The 18,994-nt window shown below is 57.0% G+C and overlaps 1 protein-coding gene across 3 annotated transcripts in view; it reads left to right on the forward strand.

Moving 5' to 3' along the window:
- Positions 1–18,994, forward strand: part of ddx27 (DEAD (Asp-Glu-Ala-Asp) box polypeptide 27) — a 42,311-nt gene that overhangs the window by 1,780 nt on the left and 21,537 nt on the right. For 2 of the 3 annotated variants that reach the window (XM_030087399.1, XM_030087401.1), the window contains exons 2-10: positions 5,109–5,261; positions 5,334–5,393; positions 6,801–6,948; positions 10,678–10,730; positions 10,996–11,082; positions 11,259–11,364; positions 11,441–11,614; positions 11,706–11,856; positions 12,205–12,304. In XM_030087399.1, coding sequence (XP_029943259.1) covers positions 5,109–5,261; positions 5,334–5,393; positions 6,801–6,948; positions 10,678–10,730; positions 10,996–11,082; positions 11,259–11,364; positions 11,441–11,614; positions 11,706–11,856; positions 12,205–12,304 — 1,032 coding nt within the window. The remainder of the gene's footprint in view (positions 1–5,108; positions 5,262–5,333; positions 5,394–6,800; positions 6,949–10,677; positions 10,731–10,995; positions 11,083–11,258; positions 11,365–11,440; positions 11,615–11,705; positions 11,857–12,204; positions 12,305–18,994) is intronic. The other variant, XM_030087400.1, reaches the window with a different exon arrangement.

Raw genomic sequence — 18,994 nt, forward strand, 5'->3', positions numbered from 1 at the left:
TGGTCCAGGGACAGTCTGCTGGTCCAGGGACAGCGTGCTGGTCCAGGGACAGCGTGCTGGTCCAGGGACAGTCTGCTGGTCCAGGGTCAGTCTGCTGGTCCAGGGACAGTCTGGTCCAGAAACAGCGTGCTGGTCCAGGGACAGTCTGCTGGTCCAGGGTCAGTCTGCTGGTCCAGGGTCAGTCTGCTGGTCCAGGGACAGTCTGCTGGTCCAGGGACAGTCTGCTGGTCCAGGGACAGCGTGCTGGTCCAGGGACAGTCTGGTCCAGAAACAGCGTGCTGGTCCAGGGACAGTCTGCTGGTCCAGGGACAGTCTGCTGGTCCAGGGACAGTCTGCTGGTCCAGGGACAGCGTGCTGGTCCAGGGACAGTCTGCTGGTCCAGGGTCAGTCTGCTGGTCCAGGGACAGTCTGCTGGTCCAGGGACAGTCTGGTCCAGGGTCAGTCTGCTGGTCCAGGGTCAGTCTGCTGGTCCAGGGTCAGTCTGCTGGTCCAGGGACAGTCTGGTCCAGGAACAGCGTGCTGGTCCAGGGACAGCGTGCTGGTCCAGGGTCAGTCTGCTGGTCCAGGGTCAGTCTGCTGGTCCAGGGTCAGTCTGCTGGTCCAGGGACAGTCTGGTCCAGGAACAGCGTGCTGGTCCAGGGACAGCGTGCTGGTCCAGGGTCAGTCTGCTGGTCCAGGGACAGTCTGCTGGTCCAGGGACAGTCTGGTCCAGGGTCAGTCTGCTGGTCCAGGGTCAGTCTGCTGGTCCAGGGACAGTCTGCTGGTCCAGGGACAGTCTGCTGGTCCAGGGTCAGTCTGCTGGTCCAGGGTCAGTCTGCTGGTCCAGGGACAGTCTGCTGGTCCAGGGTCAGTCTGCTGGTCCAGGGACAGTCTGCTGGTCCAGGGACAGTCTGCTGGTCCAGGGTCAGTCTGCTGGTCCAGGGTCAGTCTGCTGGTCCAGGGACAGTCTGCTGGTCCAGGGACAGTCTGCTGGTCCAGGGTCAGTCTGCTGGTCCAGGGTCAGTCTGCTGGTCCAGGGTCAGTCTGGTCCAGGGTCAGTCTGCTGGTCCAGGGACAGTCTGGTCCAGGGTCAGTCTGCTGGTCCAGGGACAGTCTGCTGGTCCAGGGACAGTCTGCTGGTCCAGGGACAGTCTGGTCCAGGGACAGTCTGCTGGTCCAGGGACAGTCTGCTGGTCCAGGGTCAGTCTGCTGGTCCAGGGACAGTCTGGTCCAGGGTCAGTCTGCTGGTCCAGGGACAGTCTGCTGGTCCAGGGACAGTCTGGTCCAGGGACAGTCTGCTGGTCCAGGGACAGTCTGCTGGTCCAGGGACAGTCTGGTCCAGGGTCAGTCTGCTGGTCCAGGGTCAGTCTGCTGGTCCAGGGACAGTCTGCTGGTCCAGGGACAGTCTGCTGGTCCAGGGTCAGTCTGCTGGTCCAGGGTCAGTCTGCTGGTCCAGGGACAGTCTGGTCCAGGGTCAGTCTGCTGGTCCAGGGACAGTCTGGTCCAGGGTCAGTCTGCTGGTCCAGGGTCAGTCTGCTGGTCCAGGGTCAGTCTGCTGGTCCAGGGTCAGTCTGCTGGTCCAGGGACAGTCTGGTCCAGGAACAGCGTGCTGGTCCAGGGACAGTCTGCTGGTCCAGGGACAGTCTGCTGGTCCAGGGTCAGTCTGCTGGTCCAGGGTCAGTCTGCTGGTCCAGGGTCAGTCTGCTGGTCCAGGGACAGTCTGGTCCAGGGTCAGTCTGCTGGTCCAGGGACAGTCTGGTCCAGGGTCAGTCTGCTGGTCCAGGGACAGTCTGCTGGTCCAGGGACAGTCTGGTCCAGGGACAGTCTGCTGGTCCAGGGACAGTCTGCTGGTCCAGGGTCAGTCTGCTGGTCCAGGGACAGTCTGGTCCAGGGTCAGTCTGCTGGTCCAGGGACAGTCTGCTGGTCCAGGGACAGTCTGGTCCAGGGACAGTCTGCTGGTCCAGGGACAGTCTGCTGGTCCAGGGACAGTCTGGTCCAGGGTCAGTCTGCTGGTCCAGGGTCAGTCTGCTGGTCCAGGGACAGTCTGCTGGTCCAGGGACAGTCTGCTGGTCCAGGGACAGCGTGCTGGTCCAGGGACAGTCTGCTGGTCCAGGGTCAGTCTGCTGGTCCAGGGACAGTCTGGTCCAGGAACAGCGTGCTGGTCCAGGGACAGCGTGCTGGTCCAGGGTCAGTCTGCTGGTCCAGGGACAGTCTGCTGGTCCAGGGACAGTCTGGTCCAGGGTCAGTCTGCTGGTCCAGGGTCAGTCTGCTGGTCCAGGGACAGTCTGCTGGTCCAGGGACAGCGTGCTGGTCCAGGGACAGCGTGCTGGTCCAGGGACAGTCTGCTGGTCCAGGGTCAGTCTGCTGGTCCAGGGACAGTCTGGTCCAGAAACAGCGTGCTGGTCCAGGGACAGTCTGCTGGTCCAGGGTCAGTCTGCTGGTCCAGGGACAGTCTGCTGGTCCAGGGACAGTCTGCTGGTCCAGGGACAGCGTGCTGGTCCAGGGACAGTCTGCTGGTCCAGGGTCAGTCTGCTGGTCCAGGGACAGTCTGCTGGTCCAGGGACAGTCTGGTCCAGGGTCAGTCTGCTGGTCCAGGGTCAGTCTGCTGGTCCAGGGTCAGTCTGCTGGTCCAGGGACAGTCTGGTCCAGGAACAGCGTGCTGGTCCAGGGACAGCGTGCTGGTCCAGGGTCAGTCTGCTGGTCCAGGGTCAGTCTGCTGGTCCAGGGTCAGTCTGCTGGTCCAGGGACAGTCTGGTCCAGGAACAGCGTGCTGGTCCAGGGACAGCGTGCTGGTCCAGGGTCAGTCTGCTGGTCCAGGGACAGTCTGCTGGTCCAGGGACAGTCTGGTCCAGGGTCAGTCTGCTGGTCCAGGGTCAGTCTGCTGGTCCAGGGACAGTCTGCTGGTCCAGGGTCAGTCTGCTGGTCCAGGGTCAGTCTGCTGGTCCAGGGACAGTCTGGTCCAGGGTCAGTCTGCTGGTCCAGGGACAGTCTGGTCCAGGGTCAGTCTGCTGGTCCAGGGACAGTCTGCTGGTCCAGGGACAGTCTGGTCCAGGGACAGTCTGCTGGTCCAGGGACAGTCTGCTGGTCCAGGGTCAGTCTGCTGGTCCAGGGACAGTCTGGTCCAGGGTCAGTCTGCTGGTCCAGGGACAGTCTGCTGGTCCAGGGACAGCGTGCTGGTCCAGGGTCAGTCTGCTGGTCCAGGGACAGTCTGCTGGTCCAGGGACAGTCTGCTGGTCCAGGGACAGTCTGGTCCAGGGTCAGTCTGCTGGTCCAGGGTCAGTCTGCTGGTCCAGGGACAGTCTGCTGGTCCAGGGACAGTCTGGTCCAGGGTCAGTCTGCTGGTCCAGGGACAGTCTGGTCCAGGGTCAGTCTGCTGGTCCAGGGACAGCGTGCTGGTCCAGGGTCAGTCTGGTCCAGGGACAGTCTGCTGGTCCAGGGTCAGTCTGGTCCAGGGTCAGTCTGCTGGTCCAGGGACAGCGTGCTGGTCCAGGGTCAGTCTGGTCCAGGGACAGTCTGCTGGTCCAGGGTCAGTCTGGTCCAGGGACAGTCTGCTGGTCCAGGGACAGTCTGGTCCAGGGTCAGTCTGCTGGTCCAGGGACAGCGTGCTGGTCCAGGGTCAGTCTGGTCCAGGGACAGTCTGCTGGTCCAGGGTCAGTCTGGTCCAGGGACAGTCTGCTGGTCCAGGGTCAGTCTGCTGGTCCAGGGACAGTCTGGTCCAGGGTCAGTCTGCTGGTCCAGGGACAGTCTGCTGGTCCAGGGACAGCGTGCTGGTCCAGGGTCAGTCTGCTGGTCCAGGGACAGTCTGCTGGTCCAGGGACAGTCTGCTGGTCCAGGGACAGTCTGGTCCAGGGTCAGTCTGCTGGTCCAGGGTCAGTCTGCTGGTCCAGGGACAGTCTGCTGGTCCAGGGACAGTCTGGTCCAGGGTCAGTCTGCTGGTCCAGGGACAGTCTGGTCCAGGGTCAGTCTGCTGGTCCAGGGACAGCGTGCTGGTCCAGGGTCAGTCTGGTCCAGGGACAGTCTGCTGGTCCAGGGACAGTCTGGTCCAGGGTCAGTCTGCTGGTCCAGGGTCAGTCTGCTGGTCCAGGGACAGCGTGCTGGTCCAGGGTCAGTCTGCTGGTCCAGGGTCAGTCTGCTGGTCCAGGGTCAGTCTGCTGGTCCAGGGACAGTCTGCTGGTCCAGGGTCAGTCTGCTGGTCCAGGGTCAGTCTGCTGGTCCAGGGTCAGTCTGCTGGTCCGGGGGGGGGGGTGCTTTAGTCATAATATGTGAGCTGGGCAACAATTAATCTCACCCCAGTCCTGGAGTTAATCAGGATTAAAATGGCTCATTTGAAGTCTGCCGATTCCATTCAAAATGTGTGGTTCATAAATAATTTTACAATTGATCAAATATGATTTATCATGGCTTAAAATACCAAGTGTTTACCAAGACTGCCCCCCAACACACACACACACACACACACACACACACACACACACACACACACACACACACACACACACCAATAGCAGAGCAGATGAAAAATGGAAGTTTCTTCTGAGCGCTCACTTCCTCAAACTCCATCCTGTCTCCAGAACAGCCTGAATCCAGTCAGGCCGCACGGCGCCTCCTACTGGCCTTCATTAATCCAGATTGTGTGTTGGAGGAAAATGTACTTTATTTTGTGTGTTTTCAGCCTGAAAAACGCCCAGCTGGCCGAAACGCTGCACCGACAAAACTCGCGATTTAACTTTCACTTTCATTTTCTTCATATTTGCGCTCCTGGTTTCAGTTTGTGCCTCATACCAGCATTTTCCTCCTGATTTTTCTGATAATTCGGCCGAGTTCAATATGGCAGTTAATGAGGAATGGACCGCGTTTCACCGCTAAAAGCGCCTGTGTGTGTTTTTGACGCTCAGCTGGAGCGCGAGGCTGTCCTGCAGCGGCGCGTCTCGTCAGGACAGCACGAGGAGCCTTTATGCAGGAAAACTGAAGTTTGCTTGTAAAAAAGTAACAATTATTTTAATTTAACTTGACCCTCTAGGGTTGGCGGGGGTGCTGTTGGGGGGCGGGGCGCCCCCCTAATATAATGGTAGGGGAAACACTGCAGTGTGCTGGTCCTGGAACGCTCCATCCTGCGCCTGTTCTTGCAGGATCAGCCCATCGTCCTGAACAGGAAGAGGAAGTTCGGCGCTCGCAGGTCGAATGATTTTAACTTGGACTTTAAGTTTGGAGACGGAGCGAAGACGGAGGAGGAAGAGGAGGACTGGGCCATGGCCGACGTGATGAAGCAGCTCAAGAACAAGGTACCTGGACCTGCTGGTTCTGACCACTTGTTCTTGCAGGGTTCTGAAGTGTAGAACTGTTCTGCATTTCAGAGAACCGTGACGACCCTGGACCAGAAGATAGAGCAGATCAGAAAGAGGAGGAGAGCCCAGGTGAGTCCCTGTTCCTCCACCTCCCGGTCTCTGGTTCCTCGTCTCTGAGTCTCTGGTTCTTCAGGTTCTTGTCTCTGGTTCCTCGTCTCTGAGTCTCTGGTCCTTCAGGTTCTTGTCTCTGGTTCCTCGTCTCTGAGTCTCTGGTTCTTCAGGTTCTTGTCTCTGGTTCCTCGTCTCTGAGTCTCTGGTTCTTCAGGTTCTTGTCTCTGGTTCCTCGTCTCTGAGTCTCTGGTTCTTCAGGTTCTTGTCTCTGGTTCCTCGTCTCTGAGTCTCTGGTTCTTCAGGTTCTTGTCTCTGGTTCCTCGTCTCTGAGTCTCTGGTTCTTCAGGTTCTTGTCTCTGGTTCCTCGTCTCTGAGTCTCTGGTTCTTCAGGTTCTTGTCTCTGGTTCCTCGTCTCTGAGTCTCTGGTTCTTCAGGTTCTTGTCTCTGGTTCCTCGTCTCTGAGTCTCTGGTTCTTCAGGTTCTTGTCTCTGGTTCCTCGTCTCTGAGTCTCTGGTTCTTCAGGTTCTTGTCTCTGGTTCCTCGTCTCTGAGTCTCTGGTTCTTCAGGTTCTTGTCTCTTGTTCCTCGTCTCTGAGTCTCTGGTTCTTCAGGTTCTTGTCTCTGGTTCCTCGTCTCTGAGTCTCTGGTTCTTCAGGTTCTTGTCTCTGGTTCCTCGTCTCTGAGTCTCTGGTTCTTCAGGTTCTTGTCTCTGGTTCCTCGTCTCTGAGTCTCTGGTTCTTCAGGTTCTTGTCTCTGGTTCCTCGTCTCTGAGTCTCTGGTTCTTCAGGTTCTTGTCTCTGGTTCCTCGTCTCTGAGTCTCTGGTTCTTCAGGTTCTTGTCTCTGGTTCCTCGTCTCTGAGTCTCTGGTTCTTCAGGTTCTTGTCTCTGGTTCCTCGTCTCTGAGTCTCTGGTTCTTCAGGTTCTTGTCTCTGGTTCCTCGTCTCTGAGTCTCTGGTTCTTCAGGTTCTTGTCTCTGGTTCCTCGTCTCTGAGTCTCTGGTTCTTCAGGTTCTTGTCTCTGGTTCCTCGTCTCTGAGTCTCTGGTTCTTCAGGTTCTTGTCTCTGGTTCCTCGTCTCTGAGTCTCTGGTTCTTCAGGTTCTTGTCTCTGGTTCCTCGTCTCTGAGTCTCTGGTTCTTCAGGTTCTTGTCTCTTGTTCCTCGTCTCTGAGTCTCTGGTTCTTCAGGTTCTTGTCTCTGGTTCCTCGTCTCTGAGTCTCTGGTTCTTCAGGTTCTTGTCTCTGGTTCCTCGTCTCTGAGTCTCTGGTTCTTCAGGTTCTTGTCTCTGGTTCCTCGTCTCTGAGTCTCTGGTTCTTCAGGTTCTTGTCTCTGGTTCCTCGTCTCTGAGTCTCTGGTTCTTCAGGTTCTTGTCTCTGGTTCCTCGTCTCTGAGTCTCTGGTTCTTCAGGTTCTTGTCTCGGTGTCTCTCAGGAGAAAGGATCTCAGGGTGTGGACGGAGCAGCAGGGAAGAAGGACGATGAAGATTCTGATGTTAAACCTGAGGAGGAAGAGGAGGATGAGGAGGATGAAGAGGAGGCGGAGTTTGGCTCCAGTGACGAAGAGATTCTGACCCAATCAGGTGAGTCTGGAGGTAGGGCTGCACCATCCCCCGTTATTTTGGTCAGGATTATAATCCGGATTAACAGACCTTTTTCAAATTGAAGACGTCTTCAGCACGTCGGCGAAGTCGGGCGTGCACGCGCTCACAATCCAAGGTGTTTTAGTTCGAATGTAAGCAACGATGTAGGACCATTTCCATGTTGTGAACAATCGCTTTTCCTTAGAAACGAACATGTAGAAGCGCCGACTGTGAGTCGTTGACGTTCGACCAGACCTCTGACCTGAAAAGAGCCGGATTGTGACTGTGGACCCTGAACGCCTCACAGCCGAGCGACCGTCAGCTGCTGCATCCTGAGAGCAGCACGGTGGTCCCTGAACAGCTGGATGAAGACAAAACAACAGTCCAACAGGAAACAGCCGCTACACCCAGAAACTAAACCTACCAGAACAACGATCCCTGGTTCTCTCCGAGCCGCCGCCACGCCGCTCGCATCCTGAACCGTCCGTCAGTAATCCCTGGTTCTCTCCGAGCCGCCGCCACGCCGCTCGCTTCCTGACCCGTCCGTCAGTAACGACTGTTCCCCTTCTGTCCGAGACGCTCAGCTTTAATCTTCTCTCCACCGTCTCAGAAGCTGAGATGCGTCCCGTCGGCTGATGCCGGAGCTCGGAGGAATCGTTCAAAGCTAGCTAGCTCGTCGGTGGCTAACAGCTAAGCTAACAGCTGACTGAGACACCGCGGTGGCGTCCATCAGCAGCTACTTTTACGGAGTGTCCCTGAAGGCAGCAGGAGCTGCAGCTGGGTTGTTCCAGGTGTTCCACAGGTAACCAAGGCTTCAGGCCTCAGCGTAGGACGACGTCTCCGCCCGAGCCCTGCGTCGGGGCTGCACTCGGGCTTGACGCACGCTCCCCAAAAATCCTGACTTTGCGTCGAAACGACGCGTGGCGACGTGAACGTCGAGGGCTGTGATTGGTCCGCTTTCGCGTTGTTTATAGAATGAAGTAGAACGATCTCCTCACCCAGAGGGCTTTTCTGATCCCAGCAGAGCTTCAGGAGACATTTAGATCCAAAACTGAGCGGCGCACATGGCTGTACTGCTAGCAGACGGGGCTGTGTGCATCGCCGCTCCTAAAACGCTTTAATCGTCCAAAAGCTCCTCAGTTTGACCAACATGTCCTCCTGGTCCCTCGGCCTGTCCTCCACAGCCGGGTCCCATGTGTCATGTATGCAGATGTATGGTCGGTCAGTGCAGCGTGCTAGGAATCTCTGTCTATAGATCTATGTGAGGGATGGGCAACTGGTGGCCCGCGGGCCACATACGGCCCACACCCTCCCTGGTACGGCCCCCCAATTAATTTCTGAAAAAGAAAAAAAATGTGTGTTTTGTTGCACACATTGAGTTGCAATGACATTGTTTGGCCACCAGATGGCGCGCCTCTGGCCTCCGGCCTCCAGCAGTGCGAAGAGAGAGGCTCGCTTAATGATATCAGGAGATTTCTAGCATTTTTTCTAAGAACATTGAACTTTGCGATATGGTTAATCCGTCTTTATTACCAGTAAAACTGTATAAAATATTGACAATAGCCAACAAAGAGACACCACATCCAGCTGGATTCAGTGGGGAAAGGTTCCCACCTGAGGCGGGGGGGCACAGCTCCCAGCCTGGGAGATTTCTATCAATATTTACCGTTTTACTGCCAATAAAGACTGATTAAACATTTAATATCACAATAATGTTCTTGAAAGAAATGCTGGAATTGTACTTGTATCATTATAAGGCCCGCCCCCCCCCCACAGTTTGGGGGCATGGCCCACCACCGGGGCATCAAGACAAACGTGGCCCCCCCCATCATACGAGTTGCCGTCCCTGATCTCGGTGTATGGGTGGATGTCTCGGTGACGCCGGCGCTGCGGCGGCTGCGTGGTGGTTGTGACCGCCAGCGGCTCGGCGCTGGACGTGCAGAGGAGGCGTTCCCTTGGCGCAGAAGCAGGATGAGCTCAGTGGCGGCGACGGGGAGCATCCTGAGGCCTTCAGGAGCAGGGCGGAACCATTTGGGCAAATAATCTAGTTGCGATTTTTTTTCCCCTTAATATTGCGATTGCGATTTAAAATGCGATTTTATTATTTTATCTTCTTTTTTCCATAAATGTTTGTTTTAAATATGAGCAACACAACATGACATCTGTTCAGTGTGAAATGTTTTTCCATGTGTATGAATCAAATGATCAGATCTACAATTTTAAATAAATGGGATTTTTATTTAAATTTGATTTAAATGCTCCAAGAAACATGAGAACAAGCACTTTGTAAAAACTGCAAAATCCACCATCTTGAACTGAAGCTGAGAATTTGACTCGGTTTGAAAACATTTTGTAGAATCAGAATAAAGTTAGGGGCCACACGGTGGTGCAGTGGTTAGCGCTTGTGTCTCACAGCAAGAAGGTCCAGGGTTCAATACCGGCCGGGACTCGGGGCTTTCTGTGTGGAGTTTGCATGTTCTCCCCGTGTGTGCGTGGGTTCCCTCCGGGTACTCTGGCTTCCTCCCACGGTCCAAAAACATGCACGTCAGGTTAATTGGTCACTCTAATTGCCCCTAGGTATGAATGTGTGAGTGAATGGTTGTATGTCTGTGTATATATATATATGTCAGCCCTGCGACAGACTGGCGACCTGTCCAGGGCATACCCCCGCCTTCGCCCATAGCAGCTGGGATTGGCTCCAGCCACCCGCGACCCCGAAAGGGACCAGCGGCAGAAAATGAATGAATGAATGAAGAATAAAGTTATAAATAAAAAACAAATGCACCTTTACATGAGGCCAAAGAGCTGCAGTAGATGATGCTCCTGTAGGAGGCGCCAGCGGCTCCTCGGCGCCGTCTCCGCCTGCTGCGGGTTCCTCGCTGCTGTTTAGGCGGCGTAATGATGAGGCCCTGACCTCTGTCGCCCCCTGCTGGTGGGCTGACTGCTGGACGTAGAAAGAGCTTGATCCCACACAGCAGAGCCGCTTCTTCAGTTTCAAAACCACGACGATCATCAAGTTAATCGCTTCAGCCACAAGAACCGGTCTGGAGGTTCTCTTCAGAACCGGTCTGGAGGTTCTCTTTAGAACCGGTCTGGAGGTTCTCTTTAGAACCGGTCTGGAGGTTCTCTTTAGAACCGGTCTGGAGGTTCTCTTCAGAACCGGTCTGGAGGTTCTCTTCAGAACCGGTCTGGAGGTTCTCTTTAGAACCGGTCTGGAGGTTCTCTTCAGAACCGGTCTGGAGGTTCTCTTTAGAACCGGTCTGGAGGTTCTCTTCAGAACCGGTCTGGAGGTTCTCTTCAGAACCGGTCTGGAGGTTCTCCTCAGAACCGGTCTGGAGGTTCTCTTCAGAACCGGTCTGGAGGTTCTCTTCAGAACCGGTCTGGAGGTTCTCTTCAGAACCGGTCTGGAGGTTCTCCTCAGAACCGGTCTGGAGGTTCTCTTCAGAACCGGTCTGGAGGTTCTCTTCAGAACCGGTCTGGAGGTTCTCCTCAGAACCGGTCTGGAGGTTCTCTTCAGAACCGGTCTGGAGGTTCTCTTCAGAACCGGTCTGGAGGTTCTCTTCAGAACCGGTCTGGAGGTTCTCTTTAGAACCGGTCTGGAGGTTCTCTTCAGAACCGGTCTGGAGGTTCTCTTTAGAACCGGTCTGGAGGTTCTCTTCAGAACCGGTCTGGAGGTTCTCTTCAGAACCAAGGCTGAAACGGAACTGATGAAATTTTTTCTCTGAACAGACACACTGAGAGAGAAGGAGCGGCGCGGGAGGAAGAGGAGGGACGAAGAGGAGGTGAGGAGGAGGGAGGAAGAGGAGGTGAGGAGGAGGGAGGAAGAGGAGGGAGGAAGAGGAGGGAGGAAGAGGAGGTGAGGAGGAGGGAGGAAGAGGAGGGAGGAAGAGGAGGGAGGAAGAGGAGGGAGGAAGAGGAGGTGAGGAGGAGGGAGGAAGAGGAGGGAGGAAGAGGAGGTGAGGAGGAGGGAGGAAGAGGAGGGAGGAAGAGGAGGGAGGAAGAGGGGTGAAGGTGGGGGCGTCGCCATGGTAACCGCTGTGTCTCCAGGCCGCCGTGTCGTTTTCTGAAGATGCCTCCCAGTTTGATGATCAGCTGACTTTTGACCAGATGAACCTGTCCAGACCCATCCTGAAGGTAGACCTGCCCCCCTGCCCCCTGTCCCCCTGTCCCCCTGTCCCCCTGTCCCCCTGTCCCCCTGTCCCCCTGTCCCCCTGTCCCCCTGTCCCCCACTGCTCCAAGTCCTGTCCTCCTGTCCCCCACTTCTTTAAGTCCTGTCCTTGGTCCCCCTCAGTTCTGGTTCTGTCCTCCAGGCCGTCTCCGCTCTGGGGTTCCAGCAGCCCACTCCGATCCAGAAGGCCTGTGTCCCGGTGGGTCTGCTGGGCCGGGACCTCTGCGCCTGTGCTGCTACCGGGACAGGTGAGACCAGCAGAGACGGGCCCCGGGCCCGGGCCCGGACCCGGACCCGGACCTGACTGGGTCTGTGGTTCTGCAGGGAAGACGGCGGCCTTCATGCTCCCGGTCCTGGAGCGTCTGATCTATAAGCCCCGGGCGCTGCAGGTGACCCGGGTCTTGGTGCTGGTTCCGACCCGGGAGCTGGGGATCCAGGTCCACTCTGTGGCCCGGCAGCTGGCCCAGTTCACCTCCGTCACCACCTGCCTGGCCGTCGGTACGAGCGCCGCCGCCGCCGCCGCCGCCGCACGTTGTCCTTGATCTGGACCGTCGGGATCCTCGGGACTGACCCGGGTCTGGTTCTGCAGGCGGTCTGGACCTGAAGTCCCAGGAGGCGGCGCTCCGAGCCGGACCGGATGTCCTGATCGCCACTCCGGGCCGCCTGATAGACCACCTCCACAACACCCCCAGCTTCCAGCTGGCCCACATCGAGATCCTGATCCTGGACGAGGCCGACAGGTAGGACCAGACCCCTCCAGAACCCAGACCCCTCCAGAACCAGGACCCTCCAGAACCCAGACCCCTCCAGAACCAGAGCCCCTCCAGAACCAGGGCCCCTCCAGAACCCAGACCCCTCCGGAACCAGGACCCCTCCAGAACCAGGGCCCCTCCGGAACCAGGGCCCCTCCAGAACCCAGACCCCTCCAGAACCAGGGCCCCTCCAGAACCCAGACCCCCTCCAGAACCCAGACCCCTCCAGAACCAGGGCCCCTCCAGAACCAGGGCCCCTCCAGAACTGTGGCTGCTCCAGGCCTGGGGGCTCTGAGACGGGACCGTCATGGTTCTGGTGCTGCTCTGGTTCTGCAGGATGTTGGACGAGTACTTCGAGGAGCAGATGAAGGAGATCATCAGACTGTGCTCCTACAGCCGGCAGACCATGCTGTTCTCCGCCACCATGACGGAGGAGGTGAGTCCCCAAACCAGACCGCCGGCTCTCAGACCAGTGTAGCCTTTCAGTCTTAATCTGCTGAAGCAGCGGGTGTAGCAGCGGGTGTAGCAGCTGGTGTAGCAGCGGGTGTAGCAGCTGGGTGTAGCAGCGGGTGTAGCAGCTGGGTGTAGCAGCTGGTGTAGCAGCTGGTGTAGCAGCTGGGTGTAGCAGCTGGGTGTAGCAGCTGGTGCAGCAGCTGGGTGTAGCAGCTGGGTGTAGCAGCTGGTGTAGCAGCTGGGTGTAGCAGCTGGTGTAGCAGCTGGTGTAGCAGCTGGGTGTAGCAGCTGGGTGTAGCAGCTGGTGTAGCAGCTGGTGTAGCAGCTGGGTGTAGCAGCTGGGTGTAGCAGCTGGGTGTAGCAGCTGGGTGTAGCAGCTGGTGTAGCAGCTGGTGTAGCAGCTGGGTGTAGCAGCTGGGTGTAGCAGCTGGGTGTAGCAGCTGGTGTAGCAGCTGGGTGTAGCAGCTGGGTGTAGCAGCTGGTGTAGCAGCTGGGTGTAGCAGCTGGGTGTAGCAGCTGGTGTAGCAGCTGGTGTAGCAGCTGCTACACCAGCTGCTACACCAGCTGCTACACCAGCTGCTACACCAGCTGCTACACCAGCTGGCCCCTGCAGCTCGGGGCCCCTGCAGCTCGGGGCCCCTGCAGCTCAGGGCCCCTGCAGCTCGGGGCCCCTGCAGCTCCTGTTCTGCTGCTCTTCACACAGCAGCAGCAGAACAGGCGGTGACGGCGTCTCTGTCTGTTCCACATTAAACCCACCAGGACCCGGGCCGGGGAAGCCCCCCTTTTACTGCTGTATGACCTGCAGAATTGCGCGCGCAACCACGTCGTGCCAATGCGGGAAGCTCGTAAACTATGCGTGAATACATCGTGAATGCGTCGTGAATACGTCGTGAATGCGTCGTGAATGCGTGGTGAATACGTGGTGAATGCGTGGTGAATACGTGGTGAATGCGTGGTGAATACGTGGTGAATGCGTGGTGAATGCGTGGTGAATGCGTGGTGAATACGTTGTGAATGCGTGGTGAATGCGTTGTGAATGTGTGGTGAATGCGTGGTGAATGCGTGGTGAATGCGTGGTGAATACGTGGTGAATGCGTGGTGAATGCGTGGTGAATGCGTGGTGAATGCGTGGTGAATGCGTGGTGAATGCGTGGTGAAAGCGTGGTGAATGCGTGGTGAATGCGTGGTGAATGCGTGGTGAATGCGTGGTGAAAGCGTGGTGAATGCGTGGTGAATGCGTGGTGAATGCGTGGTGAATGCGTGGTGAAAGCGTGGTGAATGCGTGGTGAAAGCGTGGTGAATACGTTGTGAATGCGTGGTGAATGCGTGGTGAAAGCGTGGTGAATGCGTGGTGAATGCGTGGTGAATGCGTGGTGAAAGCGTGGTGAATGCGTGGTGAATGCGTGGTGAATGCGTGGTGAAAGCGTGGTGAATGCGTGGTGAAAGCGTGGTGAATACGTGGTGAATGCGTGGTGAATGCGTGGTGAAAGCGTGGTGAATACGTTGTGAATGCGTGGTGAATGCGTGGTGAATGCGTGGTGAATACGTTGTGAATGCGTGGTGAATGCGTGGTGAATGCGTGGTGAATATGTTGTGAATGCGTGGTGAATGCGTGGTGAAAGCGTGGTGAATGCGTTGTGAATGCGTGGTGAATGCGTGGTGAATGCGTGGTGAATGCGTGGTGAATGCGTGGTGAATGCGTGGTGAAAGCGTGGTGAATGCGTGGTGAATGCGTGGTGAATGCGTTGTGAATGCGTGGTGAATACGTGGTGAATGCGTGGTGAATGCGTGGTGAAAGCGTGGTGAAAGCGTGGTGAATGCGTGGTGAAAGCGTGGTGAATACGTGGTGAATGCGTGGTGAATGCGTGGTGAAAGCGTGGTGAATACGTTGTGAATGCGTGGTGAAAGCGTGGTGAAAGCGTGGTGAATGCGTGGTGAAAGCGTGGTGAATACGTGGTGAATGCGTGGTGAATGCGTGGTGAAAGCGTGGTGAATACGTTGTGAATGCGTGGTGAATGCGTGGTGAATGCGTGGTGAATACGTTGTGAATGCGTGGTGAATGCGTGGTGAATGCGTGGTGAATATGTTGTGAATGCGTGGTGAATGCGTGGTGAAAGCGTGGTGAATGCGTTGTGAATGCGTGGTGAATGCGTGGTGAATGCGTGGTGAATGCGTGGTGAATGCGTGGTGAATGCGTGGTGAATGCGTGGTGAAAGCGTGGTGAATGCGTGGTGAATGCGTGGTGAATGCGTTGTGAATGCGTGGTGAAAGCGTTGTGAATGTGTGGTGAATGCGTGGTGAATGCGTGGTGAATGCGTGGTGAATACGTGGTGAATGCGTGGTGAATGCGTTGTGAATGCGTGGTGAATACGTGGTGAATGCGTGGTGAATGCGTGGTGAAAGCGTGGTGAATGCGTGGTGAATGCGTGGTGAATGCGTTGTGAATGCGTGGTGAAAGCGTTGTGAATGTGTGGTGAATGCGTGGTGAATGCGTGGTGAATGCGTGGTGAATACGTGGTGAATGCGTGGTGAATGCGTTGTGAATGCGTGGTGAATACGTGGTGAATGCGTGGTGAATGCGTGGTGAATGCGTGGTGAATACGTGGTGAATGCGTGGTGAATGCGTTGTGAATGCGTGGTGAATACGTGGTGAATGCGTGGTGAATGCGTGGTGAATGCGTGGTGAATGCGTGGTGAATGCGTGGTGAAAGCGTGGTGAATGCGTGGTGAATGCGTGGTGAATGCGTTGTGAATGCGTGGTGAATGCGTTGTGAATGCGTGGTGAATGCGTGGTGCCAGCTCGCGACGCTGACGGGCGCATTGGTGAGCTGGCGGTGAGCGGTGTGGGAGCCTGCAGGTTGGAGACTCCAGATCGGAAATGTAAATGTTCCAGTACAGAAGAGGGAGACAGTTTCAGATCATTTTAACATAATTTACCCTCCACATTTAATAATAATTCAGCTTATTAATCTGTGTGTGTTTGTGCTTTTTTTTGTTTGTTTTTTAACTTGTGACTCCCGAGCGGAGCAGCAGAATAAAGTTATCAGCAGACCGTGTCAAATAAATGCTCCTTTTTTAAATCAGCAAACATCTTAAATCATTCTTTATGTCCACAGATTTGATCGTTTAAATCAGAATAAAAACACGTTGAGCTTTGATGAGGAAAAGTTTCATTATACGCCGCTCTGTCTCTGAAGGCACGGAGTCAGCGGGAAGTTTTTCATTTTCTTCCTCATTCTTCCGTGATGGTTAATAATGGAGATGCATTAAAACATTGGGATTATTGCAGGACTGGCGAGGTGCAGATGAATGCATTAAATCGGAGTTTGGGTCTGAATGGAGGAAACAGTTCATCCAGCAGCGACAGGATGAACCATCACTTCCTGTACAGCTGAGTTCAGAGCTCTGGCTCTTCTGTTTCACTGTCATATAGTGAATATATTTCACAGACATATATTCATCCAGCTCTGACAGCTGAGTGGATTTTTTTAATCAGCGGCACCTTGGTGAGACGGAGCTGTTCGGCCAATCAGGGAGCTTTATTCCGAGGGTGTGGACAGGTCGGCTCTCAGCTGATCGGCGCCTCTCGGAGCTCCACACACCACAGGATCTGCGATCGGAAATATTAAACGTGTTCATGATCTACGATCTCCCCTTCCGACGCCTCCGAGAGGCTCCGACCGGAAAACGTCTCTGGGAACCCCCGAACACCGGAGGAGGATCGGACCGAACTCATTCCAGACTCCCGACAGTCGGACCCGGTCGGCTTCGATCTGGAGGAGAAGATCGGGGCAAAACTCGGCCGATCTTCCTGTGGTGTGTGGAGGACCTCACAGGGAAAGATCCGCGGGATTTCACCCCGAAAGGATCCTGATGGTTCAGAGACGGAGCTTTAGTCCATCTTCTTCTGGGCGGGGCCTGAACCCACAGAGAGGCCGACCGAGAGCCGCCATCCTGATGGAGGGTGTGTGTGTGTGTGTGTGTGTGTGTGTGTGTGTGTGTGTGTGTGCGTGCGTGCGTGCGTGCGTGCGTGTGTGCGTCTCCGGAACATGTGTGTGTGTTTACACTTCAGCAGAACATCTGAGACCCTCGGTGCCGTCCTCTCAGGAACAAGTGTCCCAGCCGTCAGTCCAGCGGTTCCAGGGTCGTGGTGCTGATTAAAGTAGATCCCTGACAACCGCGTCACTTCTGATTGGCCAACGTCATAAAGCCCCGAGCCACGGCCGTTCTGGTTGGCTGACATCGTCAGAGCGGCGGGCAGCAACAAAACGCCAAGAACGCCGGGTCTGGATTAATGGCGAGGCCGAACCTCGGTGTCAGATTTCAGTTAACCAAGCAGCCTGTCCTGTCCCCGGGGGAGGACCTGTCCCCCTGTCCCCGCCCTGTCCCCGGGGGAGGACCTGTCCCCGCCCTGTCCCCGGGGGAGGACCTGTCCCCGCCCTGTCCCCGGGGGAGGACCTGTCCCCGCCCTGTCCCCGCCCTGTCCCCGCCCTGTCCCCGGGGGAGGACCTGTCCCCGACCTGTAGCGCTGCAGCTATTAACCAGTTTTAGTCTTCTGGGTTCTTTCACGGCCGTCGTCCAGCAGCAGCGGTTCTTCCTGGTTCTTCTGGTTCTTCTGGTTCTTCCTGGTTCTTCTGGTTCTTCCTGGTTCTTCTGGTTCTTCTGGTTCTTCTGGTTCTTCCTGGTTCTTCTGGTTCTTCCTGGTTCTTCTGGTTCTTCCTGGTTCTTCTGGTTCTTCCTGGTTCTTCTGGTTCTTCTGGTTCTTCTGGTTCTTCCTGGTTCTTCTGGTTCTTCTGGTTCTTCCTGGTTCTTCTGGTTCTTCCTGGTTCTTCTGGTTCTTCCTGGTTCTTCCTGGTTCTTCTGGTTCTTCTGGTTCTTCTGGTTCTTCCTGGTTCTTCCTGGTTCTTCTGGTTCTTCCTGGTTCTTCTGGTTCTTCCTGGTTCTTCCTGGTTCTTCTGGTTCTTCTGGTTCTTCCTGGTTCTTCTGGTTCTTCTGGTTCTTCCTGGTTCTTCCTGGTTCTTCCTGGTTCTTCCTGGTTCTTCCTTCTCCACTGTTTCCACCCAGACGGTTTAGCGGGAGCACCGGACGAACGTCTGACCCCGGAATTCCACATCCTCCGTGTCCGGTCCGGTCCGGTCCGTATTTTCCAAACCCACAGCTCCGGGTCGCTCCGGGTAGGTCCAGGTCGGTCCAGGTCGGTCCAGGTTACTCTGGGTCGCTCCGGGTCACTCCGGGTAGGTACAGGTCAGTCCAGGTTACTCCGGGTCGCTCCGGGTCACTTCGGGTCGGTCCAGGTCGGTCCAGGTTACTCTGGGTCGGTCCAGGTTACTCCGGGTCGGTCCTGGTCGGTCCAGGTCGGTCCAGGTTACTCTGGGTCGGTCCAGGTTACTCCGGGTCGGTCCTGGTCGGTCCAGGTCGGTCCAGGTTACTCCGGGTCGGTCCGGGTCGCTCCGGGTTACTCCGGGTCGGTCCAGGGCGGTCCAGGTTACTCCGGGTCGGTCCAGGTCGGTCCAGGTTACTCCGGGTCGGTCCAGGTTACTCCGGGTCGGTCCAGGTCGGTCCGGGTCGGTCCAGGTCGGTCCAGGTTACTCCGGGTCGGTCCAGGTCGGTCCAGGTTACTCCGAGTCGGTCCGGGTCACTCCGGGTCGGTCCGGGTCGGTCCGGGTCGGTCCTGCAGCTGGATTTCAGGCTAACAGAAGTTTGTCACATAAAACCTGAAAGTGTGTTTTAGATTTTGTTTGTGTATATTTTAGTCATTATGGGATGTCTGCCCGCGATGTGTCTGGAGATGAATGTGAGGACGAATAAAACGTCTTCAAACATTTTAAAGTTCTTCAGACAAAAAGGTTTTATTTTGTAGAAAGTCTGGTGCGATCTGAACTGGATCTGGTCGGACCGGACCGGAAAACAAACCTGAGCTCCATTTTGGGCTGACGGAGCGGAGGCTGTGGACCAGCTGCTGTCAGTGTGCTTGCTGCGGGGGCCGGACCGGACCGGACTGGACCGGACCGGACCGCAGCGGACCGGAGCGGAGTGGACCGGAGCGGACTGGACCGGACTGGACCGGACTGGACCGGACCGGACCGCAGCGGACCGGACCGGAGCGGACTGGACCGGAGCGGACCGCAGCGGACTGGACCGCAGCGGACTGGACCGCAGCGGACCGGACCGCAGCGGACCGGACCGCAGCGGACCGGAGCGGACTGGACCGGAGCGGACCGGACTGGACCGGACCGCAGCGGACCGGAGCGGACCGGACCGCAGCGGACCGGACCGGACCGCAGCGGACCGGAGCGGACCGGACCGGACCGGACCGCAGCGGACCGGAGCGGACTGGACCGGACCGGACCGCAGCGGACCGGACCGGAGCGGACCGCAGCGGACTGGACCGGACTGGACCGGAGCGGACCGCAGCGGACTGGACCGGACTGGACCGGAGCGGACCGCAGCGGACTGGACCGGACTGGACCGGACTGGACCGGACCGGACCGCAGCGGACCGGAGCGGACTGGACCGGAGCGGACTGGACCGGACCGGACCGCAGCGGACCGGAGCGGACTGGACCGGAGCGGACTGGACCGGAGCGGACCGGACCGGAGCGGACCGGAGCGGACCGGACCGCAGCGGACCGGACCGCAGCGGACTGGACCGGCTGGCCCCGGGGTGGGGGGCC

This window comes from Salarias fasciatus, unplaced genomic scaffold (assembly GCF_902148845.1).
Source record: "Salarias fasciatus unplaced genomic scaffold, fSalaFa1.1, whole genome shotgun sequence".
NCBI lineage: Eukaryota > Metazoa > Chordata > Actinopteri > Blenniiformes > Blenniidae > Salarias > Salarias fasciatus.